Raw genomic sequence first — 22602 nt, 5'->3', positions numbered from 1 at the left:
TAATTATAATTATTATTCAGCATCAACAGGAAAGACATTACATCATTTTTTAATATGTAGCTGTCACTTGTCTCCCATTTGTGGGGAAGAAGAGTTTTTACCTTACTAAGAGAGTAAGGTTCATCTTAAAATTTGTGGCATCTTCTACAATGGAACTAGCTGCTTTTTGTGAAAAGAACCCTCCCCGCAAATCAAACCATCGATACCTTAATACACATGAAAACCAAAACTTGAGATATATATTTCTAGTTATAAAATACCCATACTAAACTAGTTTAGGAGCTCTCAACTGGAGGGAAATTTCAGATTATTAAAAAAAATAACTAAAAAAAACCATGCAAAGTTTTGATTCAGGAGTTTATTTCAGCCTATATAACCCCCAAACATGGTTGCATATATTGAATTTTACTAAGCAAAGCCTTCCTGTCCACCCTCCAAAGGGGAACTACTTTTCACTGGAAAAACCTCATGCAAACTGAAACGTGACCTTAAAATTCAAAGAGTCTATGTGAGCAGTAATATGACCAGATTTGAAATAATTGTATTATGCTAGAAATTTATGACAAAGGCATTTCCATTTTCAGACTGAAAAGGGCTAGAGCTAGAATTTGGGTTAATGGAAGCAGAAAGTCTGAGAAATCACTGTCCTACATGATTACATTTATTGAATAAATAAGACTGTTAGATATCACCAATCATTTCTCTCCCCCTCCCCCCAAATAAATACCAAAATATATAACTAAAGCACTTAAAAGATCTCACTGAAATGCATAAAAGCAGGTGATGCACATAGCCTGTCTTGAATAACCTATAATTCCAAACAAAGAACTGAATAACTGATGAAAAACGTTCTCCTTTCACATGTTCTCACCTGTGAAACAATTACCACAACCTAGCGTAAAGGATGCTGCCAACTTAAACCACAATGATAAAATATAATTCTTTGAAAATTCTTCACTTTATAAATTTCCAATGATTTCACGTATTATATATTTTCTTCTCTGGTCATCTTTTCCGTGCTCAAACGCCTTGAATTCCTATCATCAGTAGGCTTCATTAGCAAGCAGCATTGAGATCTACGAAGAGCTGTTGCAAGTAATATCCTCTGGCTATTTAGAAACCTACCTATAAGGCATCATGCTGAGAAAGTTCAAGTACTAGCCACTTTTGAAAAGCTAGCTCAAAGTTAGTCATTGAGGATGGTCAAATGTGGCCTTGAAGTGAGCAGTTTATACTCAATGAACATCATCAATGGTTATGCAATGTGACACCGTCCCACGTGGATGGCACGTGGGCACCAAAACCTGGCAGATTTCTCAGTTTGAATCTGTTCTCATGATTATGTTAACAGCTAATTGGTATCATAGGGTAATAGGGACAGAAAGTAAAAGGACTCAGCAAATTAAAGCTCTGAAAGTTGTTAATCCACTAGAAGATGAGGAACCCCCATAATTATTATAACTATCCAAACATAAGCTATCATGAGACACTGCAGTCATTGAGATGATAGCAGGAGAACTTTCCTTATGCTTTACTGAAGTCTCTAAAGCAAAACTTCTTTAAATCAAAATAATGAAGAAGAACGAGGTGTGGCTCAACTAATTTCCAGGGATGCCAAAATCTAATGAACGCCTGAGTACTATCAGTCTAGAAGCAAGAATCTAATAAATGTTTAGATAAGCTTTTGACCACTGTGAAATAATTGTGCTGCCAAATGGGGATCTTCACACTCATAACACCTCTAATTCAGGCCTGGGGGGCTATCCAGCTCAGTCCCCAAATCCCTGACCTTGGTAAGAAATTGCCTTGCTGTTCTGCATAGCACCCTATGGGACTCACCTCCATGTGCAAGACCTGTCCTGATGGACCTTGGATCAACCTGCCAAAACAACTCTAAATCTAAAGATCTGCCCTTTGTGAAAAAGTTGTAAATAATTTCACTTAGCAAAGAGTCCAGGGTGTGTGTGTGTGGGGAATGACAGAGAAAATGTGGCTATAGAAAAGAAAACCACCCATGTGAAATTTGATAGCAAGCTAAGGGACAGGACATAAGGGGATGGGCAGGAGGACAAGGGGGTAGATGTAGCCCCTGCCAGAAAGGCTTTGGTCCTGGAGATGGAGGGACCACTGCTGCCCATGCCCAAGCAATTTGATTATTTAGAGATGTAATAATGATGTAAAAAAAGTAATCTGTAGCATACATTTGCTTGTACTGCTTAAATGCGCTGCTTGGATTAGAGAGAGATTTTCACTATATATTAATTTAGGCTCCTGTGGATGTGTGAAACTCAGGGTCTGGGTGGACAAGGTGGCTGTAATGGGAAAGGCTGTGGCCAAGAGAGCAGCAGGCAGAAGCGGCTTCAGCGTTGCTATGTTTCTCCTAGGGAATTGCTAATTTGCAAATATGCAAAGCACGGTACATATAGCATCACTTTTTGGGAGGTTAGGAAAAGGCAAGTGAATCTGGCAAGTATTGGAGAAGAATCCTCAGGTGAATATAATGCTGAATCAAGGCCTGCTTCAAACAGAAAGATGCAAGTGATGTATACCGATTCACTCGAACTACACTGATCTCTCCTCTGCCGCTTAAAGGACTGATGTTCCCCTAAAACAGAGGCAAAAAAAGTACAGCAGTTCATGGGAAAGAGCATCCATTGCAGGTTTTCCCGCCTGCAGGAAGCTGGGCTGCTGCTAATTAAACACATCCTTATTTTTGCTATCTCTAGCACCTATTTCAGATCATAGAATGGCTTGGGTTGGAAGGGACCTCAAAGATCGTCTAGTTCCAATCCCACTGCCACGGGCAGGGAGATCCTCCACTAGACCAGGCTGCCCAAAGCCTCATCCAACCCAGCCTTACATGCCACAACGGGGCCTGAAACAGGCCCTCCAAGTTGGATTTTTTTGTCCAATTCTTGGTTCACAGTCAGATACTGAAAGGAGTATTGACGATTCAAGAAATCAAGCTTCTTCCTTGGGTTACCCTGGCTAAAACTTCATTTCATAGGAGTTTTCACAAGTGAAATATAAAACTATTGTTATTATTTCAGAGAAATAAAAGTTTCAATTATTCCCAGCTAAGAAATATCATCATGACAAAATAACAAGTGTTTTCATACTATTTTAAAATAATATTTCTTCTTCAGAAATTGTACTTCTAAGGTATAATTTTTTCTATGCAAGATTTAGCTGAAATGGCTGTTCTGAACACCACCAGGAAGTTATGCTGAGAATGTATCGGAGGACTATAGCATAATATCCAAATTTACATTTCTAACTTGATTTCCAGTTTATTATCCCATTAGCTTTTTCCTACTTTCTGTGTAAAATACTACCAACCAAAAATACTGTTCTACTAGAAAGACCATTTATAATTTAAAGAGAATAATAATAACAAAAAAATATCTTTGTAGGCTTACATGTGTGCCAATAGGAATTTTGCTGTTTGGAAAAGCTTCCTGGGATTGAACCCAAATTGCTATGCACAGAGCCCCTGTGAGCCGACAGGCAGCTTTATTTGTCACTGTGTGACAACGCAGTTAGCCCAGCTGCTAATTAGCAGGGTTTGCTGATGGCAAACAGGGCATTTTAAAAATGTGTTCAAGCCAGTAATAATATAGTACACTACAATTATTTTCCTAGAATGGATATTAAAGGGATCTTCCACTTAGACTTTCTCTGGTAACATAACCGGCACAGAAACCTTCTGACCTAGATGATTTTTTTTTTTTTTTTTAAATTTTTATCCCAGGCCCCACGAACAGTTTTCCACCCTCTCAGCAATGTGAGGCTGATGCAGTCTTACATGGCGCATTTCAGCGGCTCAAGTTTAAGACGTAATACCTTCAAGTTTGTTTCACTGCAGCTTTTTGTGAATTCACTCGGCATCATCCTGACTGAGCTAGCAATCGGCTGTGGTTTGTGGGAAGAAGCACGCACGTGGTTTGCCTGGTTAGCTCTACACGCTGCGTTCATACCCCATTAAATTAGCCTCCTGCCAGCCTGGGTTGATGGTTGACCCTAGAAACTCACTGTTGTAATGGCATGGCTTTTACCATCACTAGAGACATTTATTAGTCAGACTCTGTAGGTATGAATTAAAACCTGGAGGAAAACATCCATGTTCTCACATGGTTGACGAGGAGGAAAAAAAAAAAAAAAAAGAAAAAAAGGGTGCAACCCCCCCCCCCCTCCAAAAGCAGAGGAATGCCTGGCAAGTGAAAGTCACTGCTTTTTTGAGAGCGGACACACCTTAAGGCATTTGTTCTGTACAGAAGAGCAACATTAACCAGTGGTGGGGGTATACTTAGATAAACAAATTACTCTAAGGCAGTTGGATGAGAATTTACAGAGCATTTACCTATAACGTCTCACTTTGACGGATCCACAGTAATGCAAGATGGTTTATTGCTCTCTGATCTGGTCCCTCCACCGTACTACCCGCAGGTTACAGCACACAAACAAGTACTACAGGAACTGATGTGGTTTTAATTGATATCCTGGATTTCACAGAGGGCTGGATCATACCTCACAAACGTGCACTTCACACTTTTTAAACTAAAAGTAGTTCAGCTATAAATGAAGCAGTGCCTTTTCAGGAGTATCTTGCCTTTGTTTTTTTTAAAGTCACATTCTGCAGCAGCGATAGGCCTTTCAACTCCCCCTTTTACACTCGGTCTAACCAAAATCAGCCACAAAAGTTTCACAATTTCTACTGCACATGTGGACAGAATAAATCAGTTCCAGCCATAGGCTGTCCTGGATTTCCTTTGACTCCATGCTAAGCAACGAAGGTTGCTGTGCACGTACTCCTCTTTCTCCTGAGCAGATGGATGGGAACAGGCAAGGCTTCAGGTCTGGACACTCACTAATTTGCTGGGTACAACTGACACAGAAAAACCATCTCTGTTTACTGATGACTTAAGAAGGAGAAATGGGGATCCATCCCCAGCCAAGACAAGTGTGAAGAAAAGGACTTCTGCTATTGAAGGCTACCCCAGGTTACTGCACTCTTGTGTCCAAAACGTACCCTCCACCCTTCCTTCAGGGCTGTGACTACACACACACTACCTCTTTGTACAAGTTAATCCTTCAGGATGACAAGTCATTGCCTGCTTCTTTGGAAAACGTATTGTCATGGCATAGATAGAGATAACACAAGTCTGACCAAGTTGTGCATGGATAAATACAATAAGCCACCTCTCACATGAATCTGTATAAACTGTAAGTAAAATTGCTGTTAGTAGTGGTCAGTGAAAATCAGTTGCTGACTGAAAGTCATCCTCAGCGTACCACAAACCGCACTTCTGCTCGCTCGGAGATGCCCTGTGTTCCCAAACACACGGAGGTTGGGCTACGGCGGGTGGGGGGAAAGCACCACGGTTACTTTTAACCATTAAATGCTCCAGTTCCTTAAGGCAGCCTGAACTTCCTGAGGGTCTACCAAGGAGCACACTTAGAACATCAAAGGACAATTCTGAACCCTGACATTGATGTTCAAGTTTAGTTTTTAACCGTATGAAGGAATTGCTCCTCCGAAAACAAACTCACCAGTGAGTTCATAGGTCCGTACACTGAGCTTTCCTTCATTTCACTCTCCTTTATTTATTTCTTGATTGCTCTCATTTTATTATTTAAAAATGCTGAGAGGTTAGAAAAGAGTCAGATCAAGTCAATGTGTCAGGCTAATGTTTAACCTTAAATTAAAACCTCACAGATAAAAAGGGAGCGTACTACAGATTTCACAGCTAAGTCCCCCACTCCAGCCTGCCTGACAGAAGCATCAGTAGCCCTAGGGTCTAAGTGCATTCAGCACCTTCCTAATTCATCCTCTGCTATTTTATTTTCCTCCTTAGAAGGGAGCTGGATTAAAAAAAGTCTCCTAGCTGAATAGTCTTTCTGTTTATTATTTGTCATTGATGAGCTGCAGATAAGCTTCAACTTTGCCATCAACTGAGTTAATCTGTTTGGCTATAGGAAACCAGAATCCTCCATCAGAGAATTGTCCAGCTGGTGCTATGTCAAACTTTGTAGCTCCAGAAGTCAAAAAATTCGTGGCTTGGGACTATGTTGTTTTTGCAGCACTATTTTTAGTAAGTGCTAGCATTGGAGTCTTTTTTGCAGTTAAAGAGAGAAAAAAGAAAACTTCAAAGGAATTTTTGGTGGGCGGTAAGCAGATGACATGTGGACCAATAGCTTTCTCCCTCACATCAAGTTTCATGTCAGCAGTCACCGTTTTGGGGACACCCTCCGAAGTTTATCGCTATGGGGCATCCTTTGTTCTCTTCTTTCTTTCATATGCGCTTGTCATCATTTTTACTGCTGAACTTTTTTTACCTGTGTTTTACAGATCTGGCATTACAAGCACTTATGAGGTAAGTAAAAATAACAAAAAGGCACTATGCCAACAAAAATCAGTATCATGTATCTAGGTATTTCTAGAGAAAAATCTGACAGAAGATTTTCTGCAGTGTTTTACAGAACAAGTACATTGATAGATTAATTATTTTTAGTAACTGGTCGCATTAATTTATACTGCAAAAATTAAGGGTCAGAGCTCCTGTTATGCATATATAGCAAAGACAAGATAAGGGCTTACCAGCACCAAACTAAGTTACAGCTGGAAAAATATTTAAGGTGTATCCAAATGCTTTTGATCTTACAAGTAACTATTTGACTCTGGTTTAGAGAGCAGGTATTAAAGATGGACTTTAAGAACAAAATTCAGTGGTATTCAATTAAAAAGGTCTAGATCTGGCAATTTGATAAAATTTCCTATAAAAGTGGGCTATTTGATATCTAAAAAGCTTTAATTGCTTTAATCAACCGCCACAAATTTGGTCGCTCCTGTTTGTGGGCAGGTTCAAGTAAGCAAGAACTGGATGAAGAAAACGAGGTTAGTTCACAAGTAGCTTCCTGGTAACAGAAAGGCTGCTCATGTTTTCTAAGCCCAAACCCAAGGAGGGGCTTTGGTCAAACAACCAAATACAGCTTTGGTGTTTGGAAATGTTTCAGTTACAGGTTGGCAAAAATTAAAATTGACCATCTATTTGCCTCACCAGAACTAACTGCATTTTCTGGCTGGTTTTGATGCAAGATCAGAGAATGAATTGCTTCTCTCATCTGAACCACTGAAGGCGTCATTGCAGTCAGAAAGTTCTTTCAAGCATGCTGGAAGATGACTTTGCTGGCTCCATTAGTTATTTTTAGAAACAAGTCAAGTTACATAAATTAGTTATTTGTACAGAAGACTGTGGGGTTTATTATGCAAGGACAAAAAAGACAAACATGAACAAAATTAGTAAGAATCATAGAATCATTTAGGTTGAAAAAGTTCATTAAGATTATCGAGTTCAACCGTTAACCTAGCACTGCCAAGTCCACCATTAAACCACGTCCCTAACCACCACATCTACATGTGTCTTGAATACCTCCAGGGATCGTGACTTAACCACTGCCCTGGGCAGCCTTCTCCAGTGATTAATAACCCCTGCACTAAAGACATTTTTTCTAACGTCCAATCTAAACCTCCCTTGGTGCAACCTGAGGCCATTTCCTCTTGTCCCATCACTTGCTATTTGGGAGAAGAGACCAACATCCACTGCTTTGGAAGTACAATGCCTAGAGACTTGTTAAAAACAGAAGTCTTGTACAGCCTGTGCCTGGGGCCTGCTGGGGAGCACACGGGACTGTGGCCCAAGCAGAGACCCAGTCCACCCAAGGCTACTTGGGAGACTGCCACAGGGTTAGCAACGCAGATTTAATTTTTTTGGTCAACACTACAGAGACTCCAGGCTTAAAATCTGGGCTTTTGGGGCTAGAGATCTGCTCACCTCTGCAGCTATGTGGTAATTGGGAATGACTCTCTACATCCACCTGAAGTCCACAAGAGCCCCACTTGCCTTTCCCTGTTGATGACGCGCAGATTTGGCTTTAGACTGAGACAGAGCAAGTGAGAAAGCCAGCTTAGCTCAAGCACTGTGAAAGCCTCTATGTTACTGCTTCTCAATCTGCTCCACCACCACTTTTGTCACTACTGGAGTCAAATTGTGCTATTTCTCCTAGAGATCACCTCAAGTTTCCTCTCCATATAGTTAGAATATACTTTCATTTGAAGTTTAAAATTTCTTTTCCTTGTAGCCCCTGGGCTCTTTCAGTTATTCCCAATACAAAACAGACATTGAGTACTGCAACCCAACGTATAACTTGAAGTACATTCTACCGATGAGAACATTTTTTAAATGTAATTACCACAATGTGTAATAAACAAGGATGGTCTCCTGTTCATTACCCATAGCAGTAGTGCCTGCTGCCAGTAATTTTACTTGCATAGCAAGCTGTTACTCAGGGCGAACAGAAGGTTAATAGCTGTGTCTCAGATGCTACGTGTGCAATTTACTGAGATTCCTCTTTTTCCTAGTATTTGGAGTTAAGATTTAACAAGATTGTCCGTCTTGCTGCAACATTGATCTACATCCTGCAGACGGTAAGACGACATTGGCTCTTTGTTTGTGCCAATTTCGCTCAACGTTTATTTTGACAGACTAATCTCAGACTGTGCATTTTTTATAATGAGATGTTTTAATGAGTACTCTTTTTTTCCTTAATTTTTTCCACTTGGACTGTGAATATTAAAAAGAAAGAATGGTTGCTTTCCTAACTTTCTAGCTTTCCTAACTTTTCCTGTCTAGGATTAAAAATGACATTTTTTTGGGTCTTTGACACTTGGATGTTGTGCTGAACTCTCAAAGCTTCTCAAATGCTTGGTCTCATTATGTTCCCTTGAAGTCTCTTTCCAAATGAGTAGATTCTTGAGAATCTAGACAAGCTGTACTTGGTACATTTAGTTCACCAGTTACCCATTTATGACACTGGGGTGAAGCTATCCCATTTGAAAGCCGTTGCACGTGGCATCTTCTGGGGGGATGCCCAGGTAGCTTCAGCCCCGTGATGGTCCCAGCAGGTATCATCTCCAAAGATTACATTTGTCATGTATTTGATGAAAAGGTGGGATTTGATGGGACATTGGCAGACATTTCTTTCTACATTAATTCCATTTAATTAATTCCAAAATCTTTAGCAATAGATTTGAATGCTTATTGACTTTCAGGCTTTGTGTCTCCCTCAGTTCTGTACACATGAAGAGCACCAAGTCAGCTACTTTGAAAGGGACTGAATGGAAAAATGGAAGTTTAATTTCCAAAATCAATCTAACTTATTTCTGTGTCACTATTTGTGTTTTCCTGAGAGCTCCTCTTTCTATTTGACCAGGATGTTTTTGTCATCTAGGCATCTTAGCAATGGGTGAAATAAGTAATACCAAGACAGATTATGGTCCTTCCATCAGAAAGGAATTTAATGAAAAGATTTTTATTTTGTAAAGGCTGAAACAGAAAGCCATATGCAATACAAGCTGATCTAAAGAAACCTCTAGATCTGGTATTTTGCTCGACCCCCACTCTAAACAGAAGCCTTATCACTGAGTATTCACATATGTGGTTTTTTCATGATTTTTTTTTCCTTCAGATCCTTTACACAGGAATAGTGGTTTATGCTCCATCACTGGCACTCAACCAAGGTGAGTTCCCATGCTGCATTACATGCCTACCCCAAATAACCACACCGCAAGACAATCAGAACAAACGAAGAGAAGAAAATAAAGTCTAAAAAAAATTCCTCAAAAGTTCTGTAAGAAGGTTTCTGCCTGCACCTTGTAGCTCTGCATTTCCGACTCCCCAGCTCGCTCTCTCACATCAGTACACTAGCAGAAGCTCCGCATTCGCTGTTCTGCTCTCCTTTGCCCTCAGTAACCACCTGAAGAGGTTAGCAATGAACAATTTCTCAACATCCTGACAAAGGTCACAGTACAAGCTGACGATCCAAGACCGTACTCTGTACTTTGATTCCCCCTTCCCTGTCTCCCACGTTCGGGTTCCCATGGGCATAACTCCATTCCCTGTAGCTGAATGCTGTGCTGCTGTCTGTCCGCATGCCGCTTTAATCCTTGCAAATCCATCACGATAAATAGAATTAGTAATTTTGCTGCCATAGGGCATAAGGAATCATCATGGCCCAACTCCTGATTTCACCAGAATCAATTAGGAAGAGATTGGGAGGCTCTTTTCATCGTTTGTCATCTGAGTTGCATCCAGTTTGTCCAACCCACCTCTCACACAGTGCCGAGCTTCCTTCCTCTGGAGCTCAACTGTATTTTATATGGCAGCTCACGTTCATTTTAAGGCCTTACTTTGTTAATAAGAGAACCTTTATAAACAGATTTGCCCTCACAAACTATGCCCAGTGGGAAAGACGTCAATATAAACCAAACCAAAATTTGTACATCTTGTGTAAAGTAACTTTATGAAGTAAAATGAACATGAAAAATTGCTTTAATGCAGCACATTTTTGTGTTAAACTGTTCCTATTTGCAGGGAATGGAATTTAGTTTAGGGTTGGGTTTTTTTCTTAGGATTCTTTGGAAGTCTCCGAAGAACTTGATTTCTCAAGAGAAAATTCTGGAGCGAGAACAGAAGGAAAGCATTGCTTATAAAGCTGTGTCCCTTAAGAATCATGTTTTTGCTTTGTGCAATTATTCTTCTTACATATTACTTTTGCATGCTTGAAAGTTAGTTAAATCCAATTTGCCAGAAAACAATGCAAAACAGCATCCAGTAATATTAAGAAACCTGGACAATCCCACAAAGCTCCTAATAGACACAAAAGATTAAAATTAATGACGACTCCCATCCTTCTAAGGCTAAAGGATCATAGCTTTTCTGTTACCATCCAGATGACCTACCTTCATTGCACTAACCATTTGGTTTTCTTTGGTTTAACAGTCACTGGATTTGATCTCTGGGGCTCTGTAGTTGCAACAGGAATTGTCTGCACTTTCTATTGCACTCTGGTACGTAACAGGCATAACTGAACAGCTGGAACACAGACTGTTACTTCAACCATCCTTTAGACATGACAGGCTAACGCAGACGGACGGCTGCTAAATACTGACGTTTAAAGTAGTAGAGCATAGAGATAAATTTCTTTTAGACTCTGTGGTATAAGTAAGTCTATTTGGAGAAAAAATATTTTCTCTCAAATCCTCTGCTGCATGTCTCAAGGTTTAAACCAGACAGCTTGAGGCAGAGTCCAGATAAGGAGGTGATAACCTTCCCTTGCCATACTAAATCTTTTGAGAAAATGATTCTTCTTATCTTTTACAAGTTATAGACTGAAAAACATTGTAATGAAAAACGTGCCTCTGGTGTCACCGCAGATCAAGAACAGAGTGATAAAACCTAGGAAGGATGATCAACAGGTCAGAGACAGCTTTGCTTCTGAGTGGAAGCAACATGAGACTCAGGATTACAGAAAAGATAAACGTCGCAGTGGAAGTGGCAGAGCCCTAGGGCTCAGAACAAAACCTAATTTCTGTGCTCGTTACCACTAATGAATATTTTCAATTTTTTAGTCCACCCTGGTTGAAAACACTTATTATGTTGCTCTAGTACAGATCTGATCAAATATGAAAGTAGTTATGGAAGAAAGCCAAACTGCACATTTTCTGGAGCTATTTTTCTGTGTTAGACTAACTTTGGACCACTGGGCTCCAAGAAGTGTACAGAGTGCTATGGGAAGTACTAACAGGCCAGCTTGTATTCCCTAAGCTGTTCCACACCATGATATATTCTTCAGATGTGTATAAAGAAGGCAGAAAAAAAAAAAGCATTTAACTGGAGGTCAAATATTCTCATATGACTGTGGACAAACCATGTAGGCTGTGTCATTTTCTGATCTGCAAAAATACAACCTCCACGGGAGAATACAATGTTTAGGAAGAGTCCTGATTTGCTACATGTTATACATACAGCTCAGGAGCTCCTGAATTAAGGGGTCTTTCTACAGTTTGCTGTACTTGAACAACAGGAAAGAAGATGAGAGCATACGGTTTCTGTTTGTTTTAGGGAGGATTGAAAGCTGTTGTCTGGACAGATGCATTTCAAATGATTGTCATGGTGGCTGGCTTCGTGACGGTTTTGATTCGAGGAACTACGCTGAACGGTGGACCGACCAAGGTCTGGGAAGATGCCTATGAAGGATCACGACTAAACATATTTGAGTAAGAAAAAAATGGTGCAAACCTTTTTGTGTATTTAATTTTTAGAAACTCTCCTCTCACTAAGCCAAAAATACTCAGACTTGTTATTACACTACCGGTGAACAACCTCGATGGTTCAGAGAAGTCTATTCCCTAGTTCTTCAGTTCTTGGGAACACAGCTGACCTTCCAGGAGAGCTTAACTCATCTTTCTGTTACCCTCCTTGAAGAAATCAAAGCCCTGCTGAACTCAAAGGGAGCTTTACCATTTTTCTCTGTGTAGCAACAAAAGCAGCCCAATTATTCCTTCCAATTGTCTATCTCTTTCATTTTCTCTTCATAAAACTGGCCCTTCATTTTAAGTATGCTCACCACAGCAGCTAGCAATGGTGCAGCAATACGCTGGGATAGCAAACTGATGTTCTTCTGTCTGTTTGTGGCCTTGACTGAAAAGTTCATTGATTATCATAGTTATCTGCTATACGTATCAAGATTAGCAGAACTGCAAAGACGACAGATGCAAGGCAGAAAGATGTACTGGTTAGAATTACTGAGTAATGAAATTTCATTGTTAAAAAAAGGTAACACTGCAGCTGAAGGAATTTCTTGTACAGGAAACAACACATCGTGATGACGTAACTAAGAGTTTGGAGGATTTTGAGAGTTTAGTAAGTGGGCGTGTTCCTTGCAGAGGATGGGGTTCCAGGCTGGATGGCTTGCAGGTTTGTTGCTGCAACAGGACACAGATCTGAAGTCCAAGCATAAACAGCCTTATCAATGTGATTTATCTCAATTAATTGGTCCTCTGACCAAGCCTGCATGGTATATATTTATCCTGACTTGATAGTAATGTTTTCCAATATAAAAGTGAAAAACCACTTCCAAACCCTAAACACATTAAATGTTGCCTGTGCTGGAAAACAGTATTACCAATGTGGTACTTCCAGTTCACAGGTTAGCACATACCAGGTATTTCTAAAAAATCACCTACCTCTTGCTAAATAAATGTGTGTGTAAATAACTGAATTGCTTCTTCCTCTCTTCTAGCTTCGATGTCGATCCTTTGAGACGCCATACCTTTTGGACAATTGTTATTGGGGGAACGTTTACATGGCTAGGGATCTATGGAGTTAATCAGTCCACAATACAGAGGTGCATTTCTTGCAAATCAGAAAAGCACTCTAAACTGTAAGTTACCTGTCATTAATCTATTCTGGCAGTCAAACATTGTATTTATTATAATTCCACGTTGGTATAACAGTTTGTCAGTTATGGTAAATAAATATCGGGATGCCTTTGGGTAGTAATAAGCTAATTTTGTGCTAACCATCTTAATTTCTCTGACCATAAATGACAAACAAATCAGGAAAGAAAAATGGGTAGCTATCTGACTCTTGCAGTTTATTCATTTGGGGTTAGGCTGCTAAATTAATCCTCAGAAGCAGAGTACAGAAAAGATGCCCACACAGACGCGGTGCTACCTACAGCTTCATTGGGAAAATGCATTTATTAGAATGGTGTTTATGTTGTATTTTATTAAAAGTGGTTATTGATTTAATGGGGCACTATAGTACAAGGCATGATCTAAGCAAAATGAGATCAATAAGTTATTAAAATTCTAAAATATAAGAATAATTAGAATCAATGGCAAAGAACCAAGAGAAACTTCACAATATAGATATTTAAGTCTCCAGCCTGCTACCTTCCTCAAGTTCAGTATTAATATGTGCATAGCTAGACACATGTTTTTCTAAACAACCAGATTTTTTTCATACACCTAGTGCTAACTGCTTGCCCACTTGGCTAAAGCATAAAGGTGCTAATTTTTTCCTTTCATCAAACAGGTAGCTTTTTTTCTGGCTGCAATCATATTCATTTTTCTTAAGGTTATGACAGATTATATGAATTTACCCTGCTGAAATTCAGTCTCTGAAAATGTTTGGAAGTCACAACTGCGAGAACATCACCAGTAACATGCCCTGAAAGACCTTCGGGTCCCAGTAGCACAGCTCTGAACTGGCCCTAGCAAGAAACCTCATGTAAGGTGACATCCCAACGTGACGTGGGCTCTATAAAATCTGGCAGCTCTCAGGAAGTGCAGGAGTACTGAACCGCAGCCACACAACCTCCCCAGCAGATGCTGTGACCCACATCCATTTCATGGACTAGTGAAAACACCCAAGTGTGTTACTTTGCAATGACGGCATCGCAACCACGACCGAATCCATGCCAAACAGTACTCTGCGTGGCTCAAAGGGACAACAGCAACAACGATCTCCTCTTACAGGGAACAGGAGGGACAGACCCAGTGCTGGGTGCAGCCTGTTCTGCCTACATGTTACTGGTCTTAGATCAGTCTCTCCCAGCTGTACAGTTACGTAGAACCTTGCCCTAGAGGCTGTATTTTTTCATGTTTTTTAAAATCAGTATTAGACACAATTTCTTATCCTGGTGATGCCTTTAAGAGATTATACAGCTAGCTTTCATTAGGGTCTCTCTCCAAAAATTTAGTTATTTTTAACTTGTAACAGCTTTTCTGCATTTATCTGGTATTAAATAGAGTTTCTCTCCTCTGTTCTAGGGCACTTTACCTGAACCTATTGGGACTTTGGACAGTCCTGGTGTGCGCAGTGTTTTGTGGTTTGGTGATGTACTCGCATTACAAGAGTTGTGACCCTTGGACTGCTGACTTCATTTCAGCACCTGATCAGGTACAGATACCCATTATTATAATTAGGAGCTGCTTTGGGCCCAGACATAGCACATATGGAGACAGCTGAAGTTTTATGGGATGTTTTATGTCCTTTCAGTGCTAAGGCACTAAGGTGGTTGCCCAATCAAGGCTATAATATCTATTCTGGCACTTCTGCAGTATTAATCTGATTGACCACTTCTGCCAAACAACATCCCCTTTGCTCAAAATCTGACACCCCTTGTTAATTGGAACAAAACCAGAATTTAGCAACGTGCTCAAAAACAGCTACTTCTCTCCATCACCCAGGAAAATCTTAACTAATTGCTTGTGTTGCTCTTGTGTTCCTTCTACCCCAGCTCATGCCGTATTTTGTTATGGACATTTTTTCTTCAATGCCAGGAGTGCCGGGACTGTTTGTTGCCTGTGCATTCAGTGGAACGCTAAGGTCTGTGAATGTGAAATGACATTTTAGCTGCGTACCATTGATTTCCTTGAGGACCCGGAATGAGGTCAAAACATAAAACCCTAAGAAAAGCCCAGCTGTTTTTCTTAGCACGTTGTAGGAAGAAGCAGTAGTGCTTTATCAAGTTACATTATGTTTATGCCAAAGTCTAGCTCCACTTCTCCGGTATCTTTTTATCCCAAATACATTTTACATTAACATCATCAACAGTCAAAAGGGTATAAAACCTGAGCAAACACTAGTTCCCTTTGTAAAAGAGCTCAGCTTCCTGAAATATCTTTGGAGCTGCTTATGGTGAAATTAGCTTTACCCAACCCGACTGCCACAACATCATAGGGGTAGAGAGCTTTTCAGCAAGTCCACCTGCACATGAAACAGAGTCAGACTAGGAAAAGAGATGTCTGCACTGAGAAATTTTAGAAACTGTGTGTTCTTCAGGGGCGTGCTGCATGTTATTGTAGTTTCTACCCTCTATAGGCTAAACGTCAAAACTTCATTGGACACTAGAAAGAGACAAGTTTCAAGTTCACAGTGACGTTATTCAAATGCCATAGAGACAGTCTCCAACAGGCTGTTTCTAAAGACTGTCCTCTGTAGAAAAAGCAAGAAAGCTATCAAAACAGGATAAAAAAAAATAAAAAAACACCCAACCCCAAATAAACGAACAAAACCCCCCAAAAAACCCCACATAAAAGGCATTGGCTGTTCCTGGCAGGAGGCTGAGAGCACAGTTAAGGGCACCAAGTACCAAATACTGTGCTGTAGGTGTTGATACTGCCATATTGTCACAACAAATTCACAGAGATCGTATTCACCAAATATGGGTGAATTCACCTAGCTAAGAGAGACTATTCCTAGTCCGTGTTTTTCAATTATGAGAGAAAACAGAACAGGCATTTTACGGAGGAACAGGGTATCGCTAGTGGTCACTGCACATCCTTTGGCTTGTAAGGGAGCAATATCTTTATTGTGGAACGTGTCTATATTTCGAAGGTCCCTCCAGCCTGGTAAACGGAAGGGTCAGTTAGGATGAGTTTCTGTCTCGTTCTGTGCCAGCACAAAGCAGGGCCCCTAGCAATCGCAGAAGGGACAGAAACCTCACCAGCATCAGCAGCGTACGCAAAAAGTACCCTTCAAGAACTGTACATTTATAGTATTAATGCTGAACCAGAGGCAGTATCTCTCTATAAATACAACTTTATTTCAGATTATATTGCTTCCTGTTTATTTAACATTCTCCATTTCTACAGCACGGTAGCTGCCAGCATCAACGCTTTAGCAACTGTTACCTTTGAAGACTTGGTCAAAAAAGGTTTCCCAAACATCTCTGAGAAGATGAGCACATGGATCAGCAAAGGCTTATGTAGGTACCCCAGACGGGATCCATTTGTTTAATGGCAAAGGTGTCCATCCTCCCAGCTGCTATTACTACAGAAGAAGATTGGGCAGGATTTTATATACTCGGAGCCTATTGAGAGTCTGAGACTCTCAATTGACTCCGAGAGCAGTTCTGTGAGCAGTGAAGAGCACTGTCTAGAGGCACGACTTCAGAAATGCGCTTGTGCTTCAGAAGCCTCCACAGGAGCATAACCCTTTATAAACTCTCAGGGTGAGCATCAGCAAGATGCTTCAGTAAAATTAATCACATGCATTATATGGTGCACTACTCAAAATCCTTTGAAAAGTTTTGTCTACTGAAAATACTGGGGAACAGTCTGGGATCTTCTTTACAGTACAGAAAGAATATCAATGTAGTTATTACCACATTACACTATAGGAGTATCGTACTACTATAAAATAATAATATTCAGTAGTAAGGCATTTATATTCAAACTTAGAGAATCGCGTAAGCAGGTTGTTCAGTTTTTTCAGAGAAAAATAAAAATGTAAAAAAGATAAACAAAAAACAGACCATCAAAATATCGAGCGTCCAAAGTGCTTTGAATTTTTAAGACACTTTTTATAAGCATTGCAGTAATATCGTAGCCCTTTTATAAGTACTGTAATAATATCATAACCGCTTGTTAATGTTGGCGAAGATCACAGAAGAGCCCAACCAATATTTTCTCTGTCTCTGTAACGGTCTCCAATCTTTGCTGCTCCTGCTTTTCCACTTACTACTTAATTTTTGCACTCAGGACCTAGAAAGGTCATTTTTTACCTCTGAAACCAAGGTGTGCTAGCACAGATGATGAGTTTTGCTTAGCTTTCCTCAAGACTACTAGACAGAGCTTTGTCTACCACAAAGTTAAAACTGGTGTCAAAGGGGCAAAGCCATGTTGTTTATCATTGCTCCATTCATTCATCAGATTATTTTAAAAGCGTTATTTAAAGGCAACAGAAACGGAAACATTTCTACATGAGACTTCTAAATTAATTTCATCATTAAGTTATGCTTCATAAGAAAAAACAAACAACCATCCAAAAACCCAACAAGATTTCATGCAAGACACTGCTGGGTGCTTAATGGTCCGCTTTAAATCAAAGACCAAAGTGCAAATTCCTCCATGCTGCCTGTCCTCATCGGACACTAGATGAATTAGAAATTATCCACACTCTTAACCAGCACTGACAACCTCGCTGCCTGATCTTTTCCAGGTATCTTATACGGCATCCTGTGCACTTCCATGGCGGCAGCAGCATCGCTGCTGGGAGGAGTTGTGCAGGTATCTTGTGCTTCAGAAATGCAGGGAACTGAATGTGAACAAACAGAAACACAGTGAACTGAATAATGCTGACATCCCTGGAGACTGCTAGGTTACCCAAACAATATCTGTGAACACTCTGCTGAGAAAAATAACTAGTAAAAAAAAAAAAAAATCATAAATCCCTCAGCTCCTTCACTATTTACTCACTGCTAGGAAACAATACTGAGTGTGATTCTTGCTTTAATTGTGCACTGAAATCACTGTTGGTCCCTTCTCCCCCACCATTTCCCATTGAAAATTACAGACCAAACCCAGAAGTGCGCATGCTCCCTCCGGCTGCTGCACTAAACTCCTGTCTCTTCTCTGCATCCACAGGCTTCCCTCTCCATCCATGGGATGTGTGGGGGGCCCATGCTGGGATTATTTACCCTGGGAATTGTGTTTCCTTGTGCTAACTGGAAGGTAAGGAAAAAAAAACCAAACCCTTATCTAAAAAAAAAAATCTCTATGTGTTGTTCATTTAAAACTGCATCTTGAAAATTGGTTTGTTTTGATTTAGTCTCTGGGCTGCTGCTTTTCAGCTTTAGAGCCTGAGGAATCCAAGATCTGTTTAGAGGTTTCTTTTCACTGTCTGAATTTATCCCATTTGAATTTAACTCTACCCACCTGTGGAATAATTGCTGATTAGATCCACATGAAGGCTTTATTAAAAATTATTTTTATTTCTGAGTTACTGTCATTAAAAAGAAAAAATATTCGATACTCGCCCCAGCCTATATTCACCTTGGGACACACAGAATGATTTCAATTGCTCTGCCTTTGCTAATTCAGGCAAAACACAGTACGAGCTCATTTCATATTGCACCATGAGGAGTCCCATCACGTTTACCCAGAAGTAAAACTAAACTCTGTGTTGCAGTTTTGATCATCACAGTTTTGCTTCAACTTTTATTACTAGAGGGCAATAAATCACCATGTTTTATACCTTGGATGGGAGAGAACAGAATGAATTTACACTGACAGAGGCTGTAACCAGTCATTACCTACTCCTACCAAATTCAGGTTTGCAGAGAAGCACTTCCCACCTTTAACGTTATCTTTCTATACCTGCAAGGGTGCTATTGGAGGCCTCTTAGCTGGGATCACCTTAGCTTTTTGGGTCGGAACCGGCTCTTTCATTTACCCTGCACCACCGACAAAGTCCATTCCCCTGCAACTGTTGACTCTCAACTGCACGCTGGCTAACAGCACCGAGGCGCTGGTGATGGCGGCGGCTCCCACGGCAGCTCTAGACAGGTATTTCCCCTGTTGTTACCACTTAAACCTGCGTTTTGGCACAGCGCGCAGCCTGAGCCTGCGGCCGGTAACCACTGGGAGGGCTGGGAGCACGGACCGCTGCTGGGTCATACAGCGACCGCAGCATGAGCTACATGTGTTTTGGTGGCACGGTCAAGAGCCAACGTGACCGTACCCATCAGTCATTGCTAGCTGCTGCTTTCTCCCTTTTGTCACCTCTTCACAGGCCTCTCCTGGCAGACACCTGGTACTCCCTGTCCTACCTGTACTTCAGCGCCATCGGCTGTCTTGGCTGTGCCATCATAGGGCTGTTGATAAGCTTTATAACAGGTTGGTGTTCAATATATCTCTCTATATAAATGCTTTTACACAAGAACCTGACTCAGCTGTTGAAAGAGCTTTAAAAAAAACCCCAGCAAGCAGCTCATGAGACACAGACTCAGGAGAGGGCAGCAGGCTCCGATCCCACTCCCCACCTCACGCTCTGAGGCTCCCAAGGCTCACGCCTAGCTTTCTATAGACTTAGGTATCATTATTTTCTCCTTTCAGGAGCTAATAAAGGAGAAGATATCCCACCAGTGTTAATTAAGCCAGTCTGCAACCTGTTTTGCTTTTGGTCCGAAAGACTCAAAGCTTTCCTCTGGTGCGGCGTGCGGCACGACAGCCAGGAGGTGAGTACCTGAACCCATCGGCTCAGCTGCAGCCCGGGAGCGGTGGCTGTACACGCACATATGTATGTGAGGCCACATGCCACGCAGAGAGCAAACCAGCTTTCAGCAATCGCTTTTTAAAATTCTGCAAGGGATGCTGCACGGGCACCACATACTCGAAAGGAGATCAGCCAAACCCTGCTCAGCGTTAATCAGTAATAAGTTACCTATTCCCTGTTTGCGCAGCACACGGGGACTCAGGTTCTCTAGAGACAACAGCCCTCAGGACAGCCAGCAGCCCGTGAAACGGGGGCTGACCTCCCTCTCCCTGCCCTCCCCGCTCTGGCAGCTGAGCGGAGACAAAACCACACTTTATGCCCCAGAGAGGAGTTCTCCGAGCTACTACCTCCTCCCACCAAACGCAGAAAGAAAGACTTTAGTACTCACACGTCCACAAAGCTCTCCTGCTGCTGCCATCCCACCTCCAGGCCTTCTCCCCTCCAGGCCAGCACTGCCGGCCCCTCAGGCAGAGCTGCAACCGCCAGCACCTGGGCTGCTCCTGCCCATCACCTCTCCACAGAAACAGGACCAGGTGCATTAGGGCTTCCTAGCTTGTTAACAAGCACCTCATTTTCTTGCACCGTTGTAACGGTTTGCAGAGAAACAGCATTGCTCCATCTTAGCAGAATCTGGTAGGTTTATAAAAGGGACATGAAGCAATATGTATGTTTTCAGCTCCTTTAGCATATTCCACAGGTGCCTTTAAATCTTGAAAGCAATCATTCAGCTGCAAGGCTCACAGTACGCAGAGATAACGTAGAAGCTGTCCTTCCCCCTAGCTTGCGTTAAATTTGACATTAATGATCTAATTTGGAGAGCAGCTGTGGCTCTAGATTTGCTTCAGCTGTTTCCCTTGGCTTTTAGGTGCTCAACACAGACTTCATCTAGAACTTTTCTGGAGAAAAAAAATAATCATCTCAACAAAAGCAGTAAAAAAAATAAATCACATATGCATTTACACCCTTGTATTTGCTTAAAATGTAGAATTACAACATTAATCAGGTAGTTGCAGTGTGAAACCAGAGGCAAGCGTCGGCCAGGCAAAAACCCAATCCACTCAAATGTAGATAAATATGCAAAAGAAAAATTAAATTTAAGCGATTGGGAATGCACCAAGGGCACGTTTCAAGGCTTCTACATGAACAGAGGAGTTTGAGAAGTTGTTTTTGTTCCTTTTGGCGAAGACTTTCTATGAGGGAATGAGAAAAAAGCAGTGGCCGTGTATGGAGGGGACACACACACTAAAGTGTCTGTGGGTCTGAGAGTCATTTCATGTAGTGAGGTAACTCCTCAGATTTGTAAGAAAGGATGTCAAAATTTCAAAATGCGACAAGATACCCTTTAAGCAACAGAAAAAAGCAGTGAACATAGGCTTCAAACTACTGGGGTATTTTGTCTCTTTTTTTCAGGTGGACTTTGAAAGAAATCTGCCTAAAGTTACTGCAAATAAAAATGGAACCGACGACACCTTCAAGAATAATATCAACAAAGAAAACAAACGCCAGTTCCCTGGTTACAATCCCGAAGAAAATTCCTATACTAACGTGAGCAGAGAATCTCGCCTCTAGAAGCTGCGGGACAAGGGACACTTAATCAAACTTTATTTCTCTAGCTTCAGAAATGAAGAGCTCTTTTTATCGCATTTACCAGCTTGTAGATGACCAAGAGGGAAAAATTGCTCTCTGTAGCAATAAAGGCCAGATTCTTATTTATGAATTTCCTGACAGACCTGGGAAATCACCGGACAAGGGGGTTTTGGAAGCACTGCTATTTCAGAGGAAAAGTTGTCGTGGAAGCTCCTGCTCGGAAGTAGCCACAACATGTCTCTATCTCATACTCTGTTCAGTAACTAGTCATTGAAGGGAAATGTGCAAAGGTGAACTTGAGATAAAGCACAACTTCCGAGAAATTTCTGAGGTCTCTCACGACGGTGAGGCTGTGAACTGCCCTCGGACGGAGGGAGCCCGGGGGAGAGGAGGGAGGTCAGGCTGAGCTAGTCTCTGCCTATTTTTAGGTACCTCAGAAAGCCTCCCCACGGGCACGTCGTATAGACCAGACCGGTCTTTTAGTGACTGAGTTAATTGTGTTTGCTTCCTCTGTGGAACTAAGATTTCTTTATAATATCTTATTCTAAAAGCTATAGGAGAGAGTAACAAATTTTACTTCGAATTCAGGACAGTTCTTTATCTGTGTCAGTCTTGGAAAGATGTCCTTTCAGCTCAAAAAGATCCACCTACTCCCTTGATGCAATAAATAAAATAACATTGGATGCCTCCTAATTGATAATCCATGCTGAATTTTGGAAAAAGGCATACGATTAGGCAAAATAATCTGTCCGGTAAAATGTCTTGGAGGAAGGTACCTAGTCCACTAAGTGCTCTGTTTCAGTGAAACACATTTCCTCTAAAATTTGCCTGATGTAAATCAAACTCAATAGACCACCTCTCACCTTGATAAACTTCTGGATGGAGTTTTTTGGATGAATTTTTTTTTTTTTTTAAAAACCCCTCACAACTGAATGAAACAGACCGAAAATATCAAAGACGACTCAGCCAGTTATGGACCCAGCTAATATTTACCTCATATTGCTCCGAAGAACCCAGTTGTTGCTTTTGCTTCATCAGGGCCACCTTTATGATGTAAATCTAGGTCAACCTGGTCCTCGAAGTTACTTCCCCTGCCTGTGTTCATGCCCTA

General features: G+C 41.1%; 1 protein-coding gene across 1 annotated transcript; it reads left to right on the top strand.

The window, feature by feature from the left end:
- The first annotated feature begins 5745 nt into the window (after positions 1 to 5745).
- On the top strand, positions 5746 to 22182 carry SLC5A12 (solute carrier family 5 member 12). The gene is made up of 15 exons (XM_054827925.1): positions 5746 to 6374; positions 8420 to 8485; positions 9526 to 9577; positions 10839 to 10906; positions 11961 to 12115; positions 13141 to 13281; positions 14675 to 14804; positions 15145 to 15233; positions 16502 to 16614; positions 17850 to 17917; positions 18275 to 18361; positions 19014 to 19195; positions 19422 to 19525; positions 19745 to 19866; positions 21315 to 22182. Exons 1-15 carry the CDS (start codon positions 6018 to 6020, stop codon positions 21471 to 21473), a joined length of 1893 nt encoding a protein of 630 aa, XP_054683900.1. The 5' UTR covers positions 5746 to 6017; the 3' UTR covers positions 21474 to 22182.
- The last annotated feature ends 420 nt before the right edge of the window (positions 22183 to 22602 follow it).

This window comes from Grus americana, chromosome 5 (genome assembly GCF_028858705.1).
Source record: "Grus americana isolate bGruAme1 chromosome 5, bGruAme1.mat, whole genome shotgun sequence".
Taxonomy (NCBI): Eukaryota; Metazoa; Chordata; class Aves; order Gruiformes; family Gruidae; genus Grus; species Grus americana.
The sequence above is the reverse complement of the archived record's forward strand: the minus strand, read 5'-3'. Positions and strand labels throughout refer to the sequence as shown.

Excerpts from the sequence above, each read along its gene's own strand:
- SLC5A12 (XM_054827925.1), top strand. The coding sequence starts at position 6,018 with ATGTCAAACTTTGTAGCTCCAGAAGTCAAAAAATTCGTGGCTTGGGAC. Across the intron at positions 15,234-16,501 it reads GCATTCAGTGGAACGCTAAG|CACGGTAGCTGCCAGCATCA; the intron begins GTCTGTGAATGT and ends CCATTTCTACAG. Across the intron at positions 17,918-18,274 it reads TGCTGGGAGGAGTTGTGCAG|GCTTCCCTCTCCATCCATGG; the intron begins GTATCTTGTGCT and ends CTGCATCCACAG.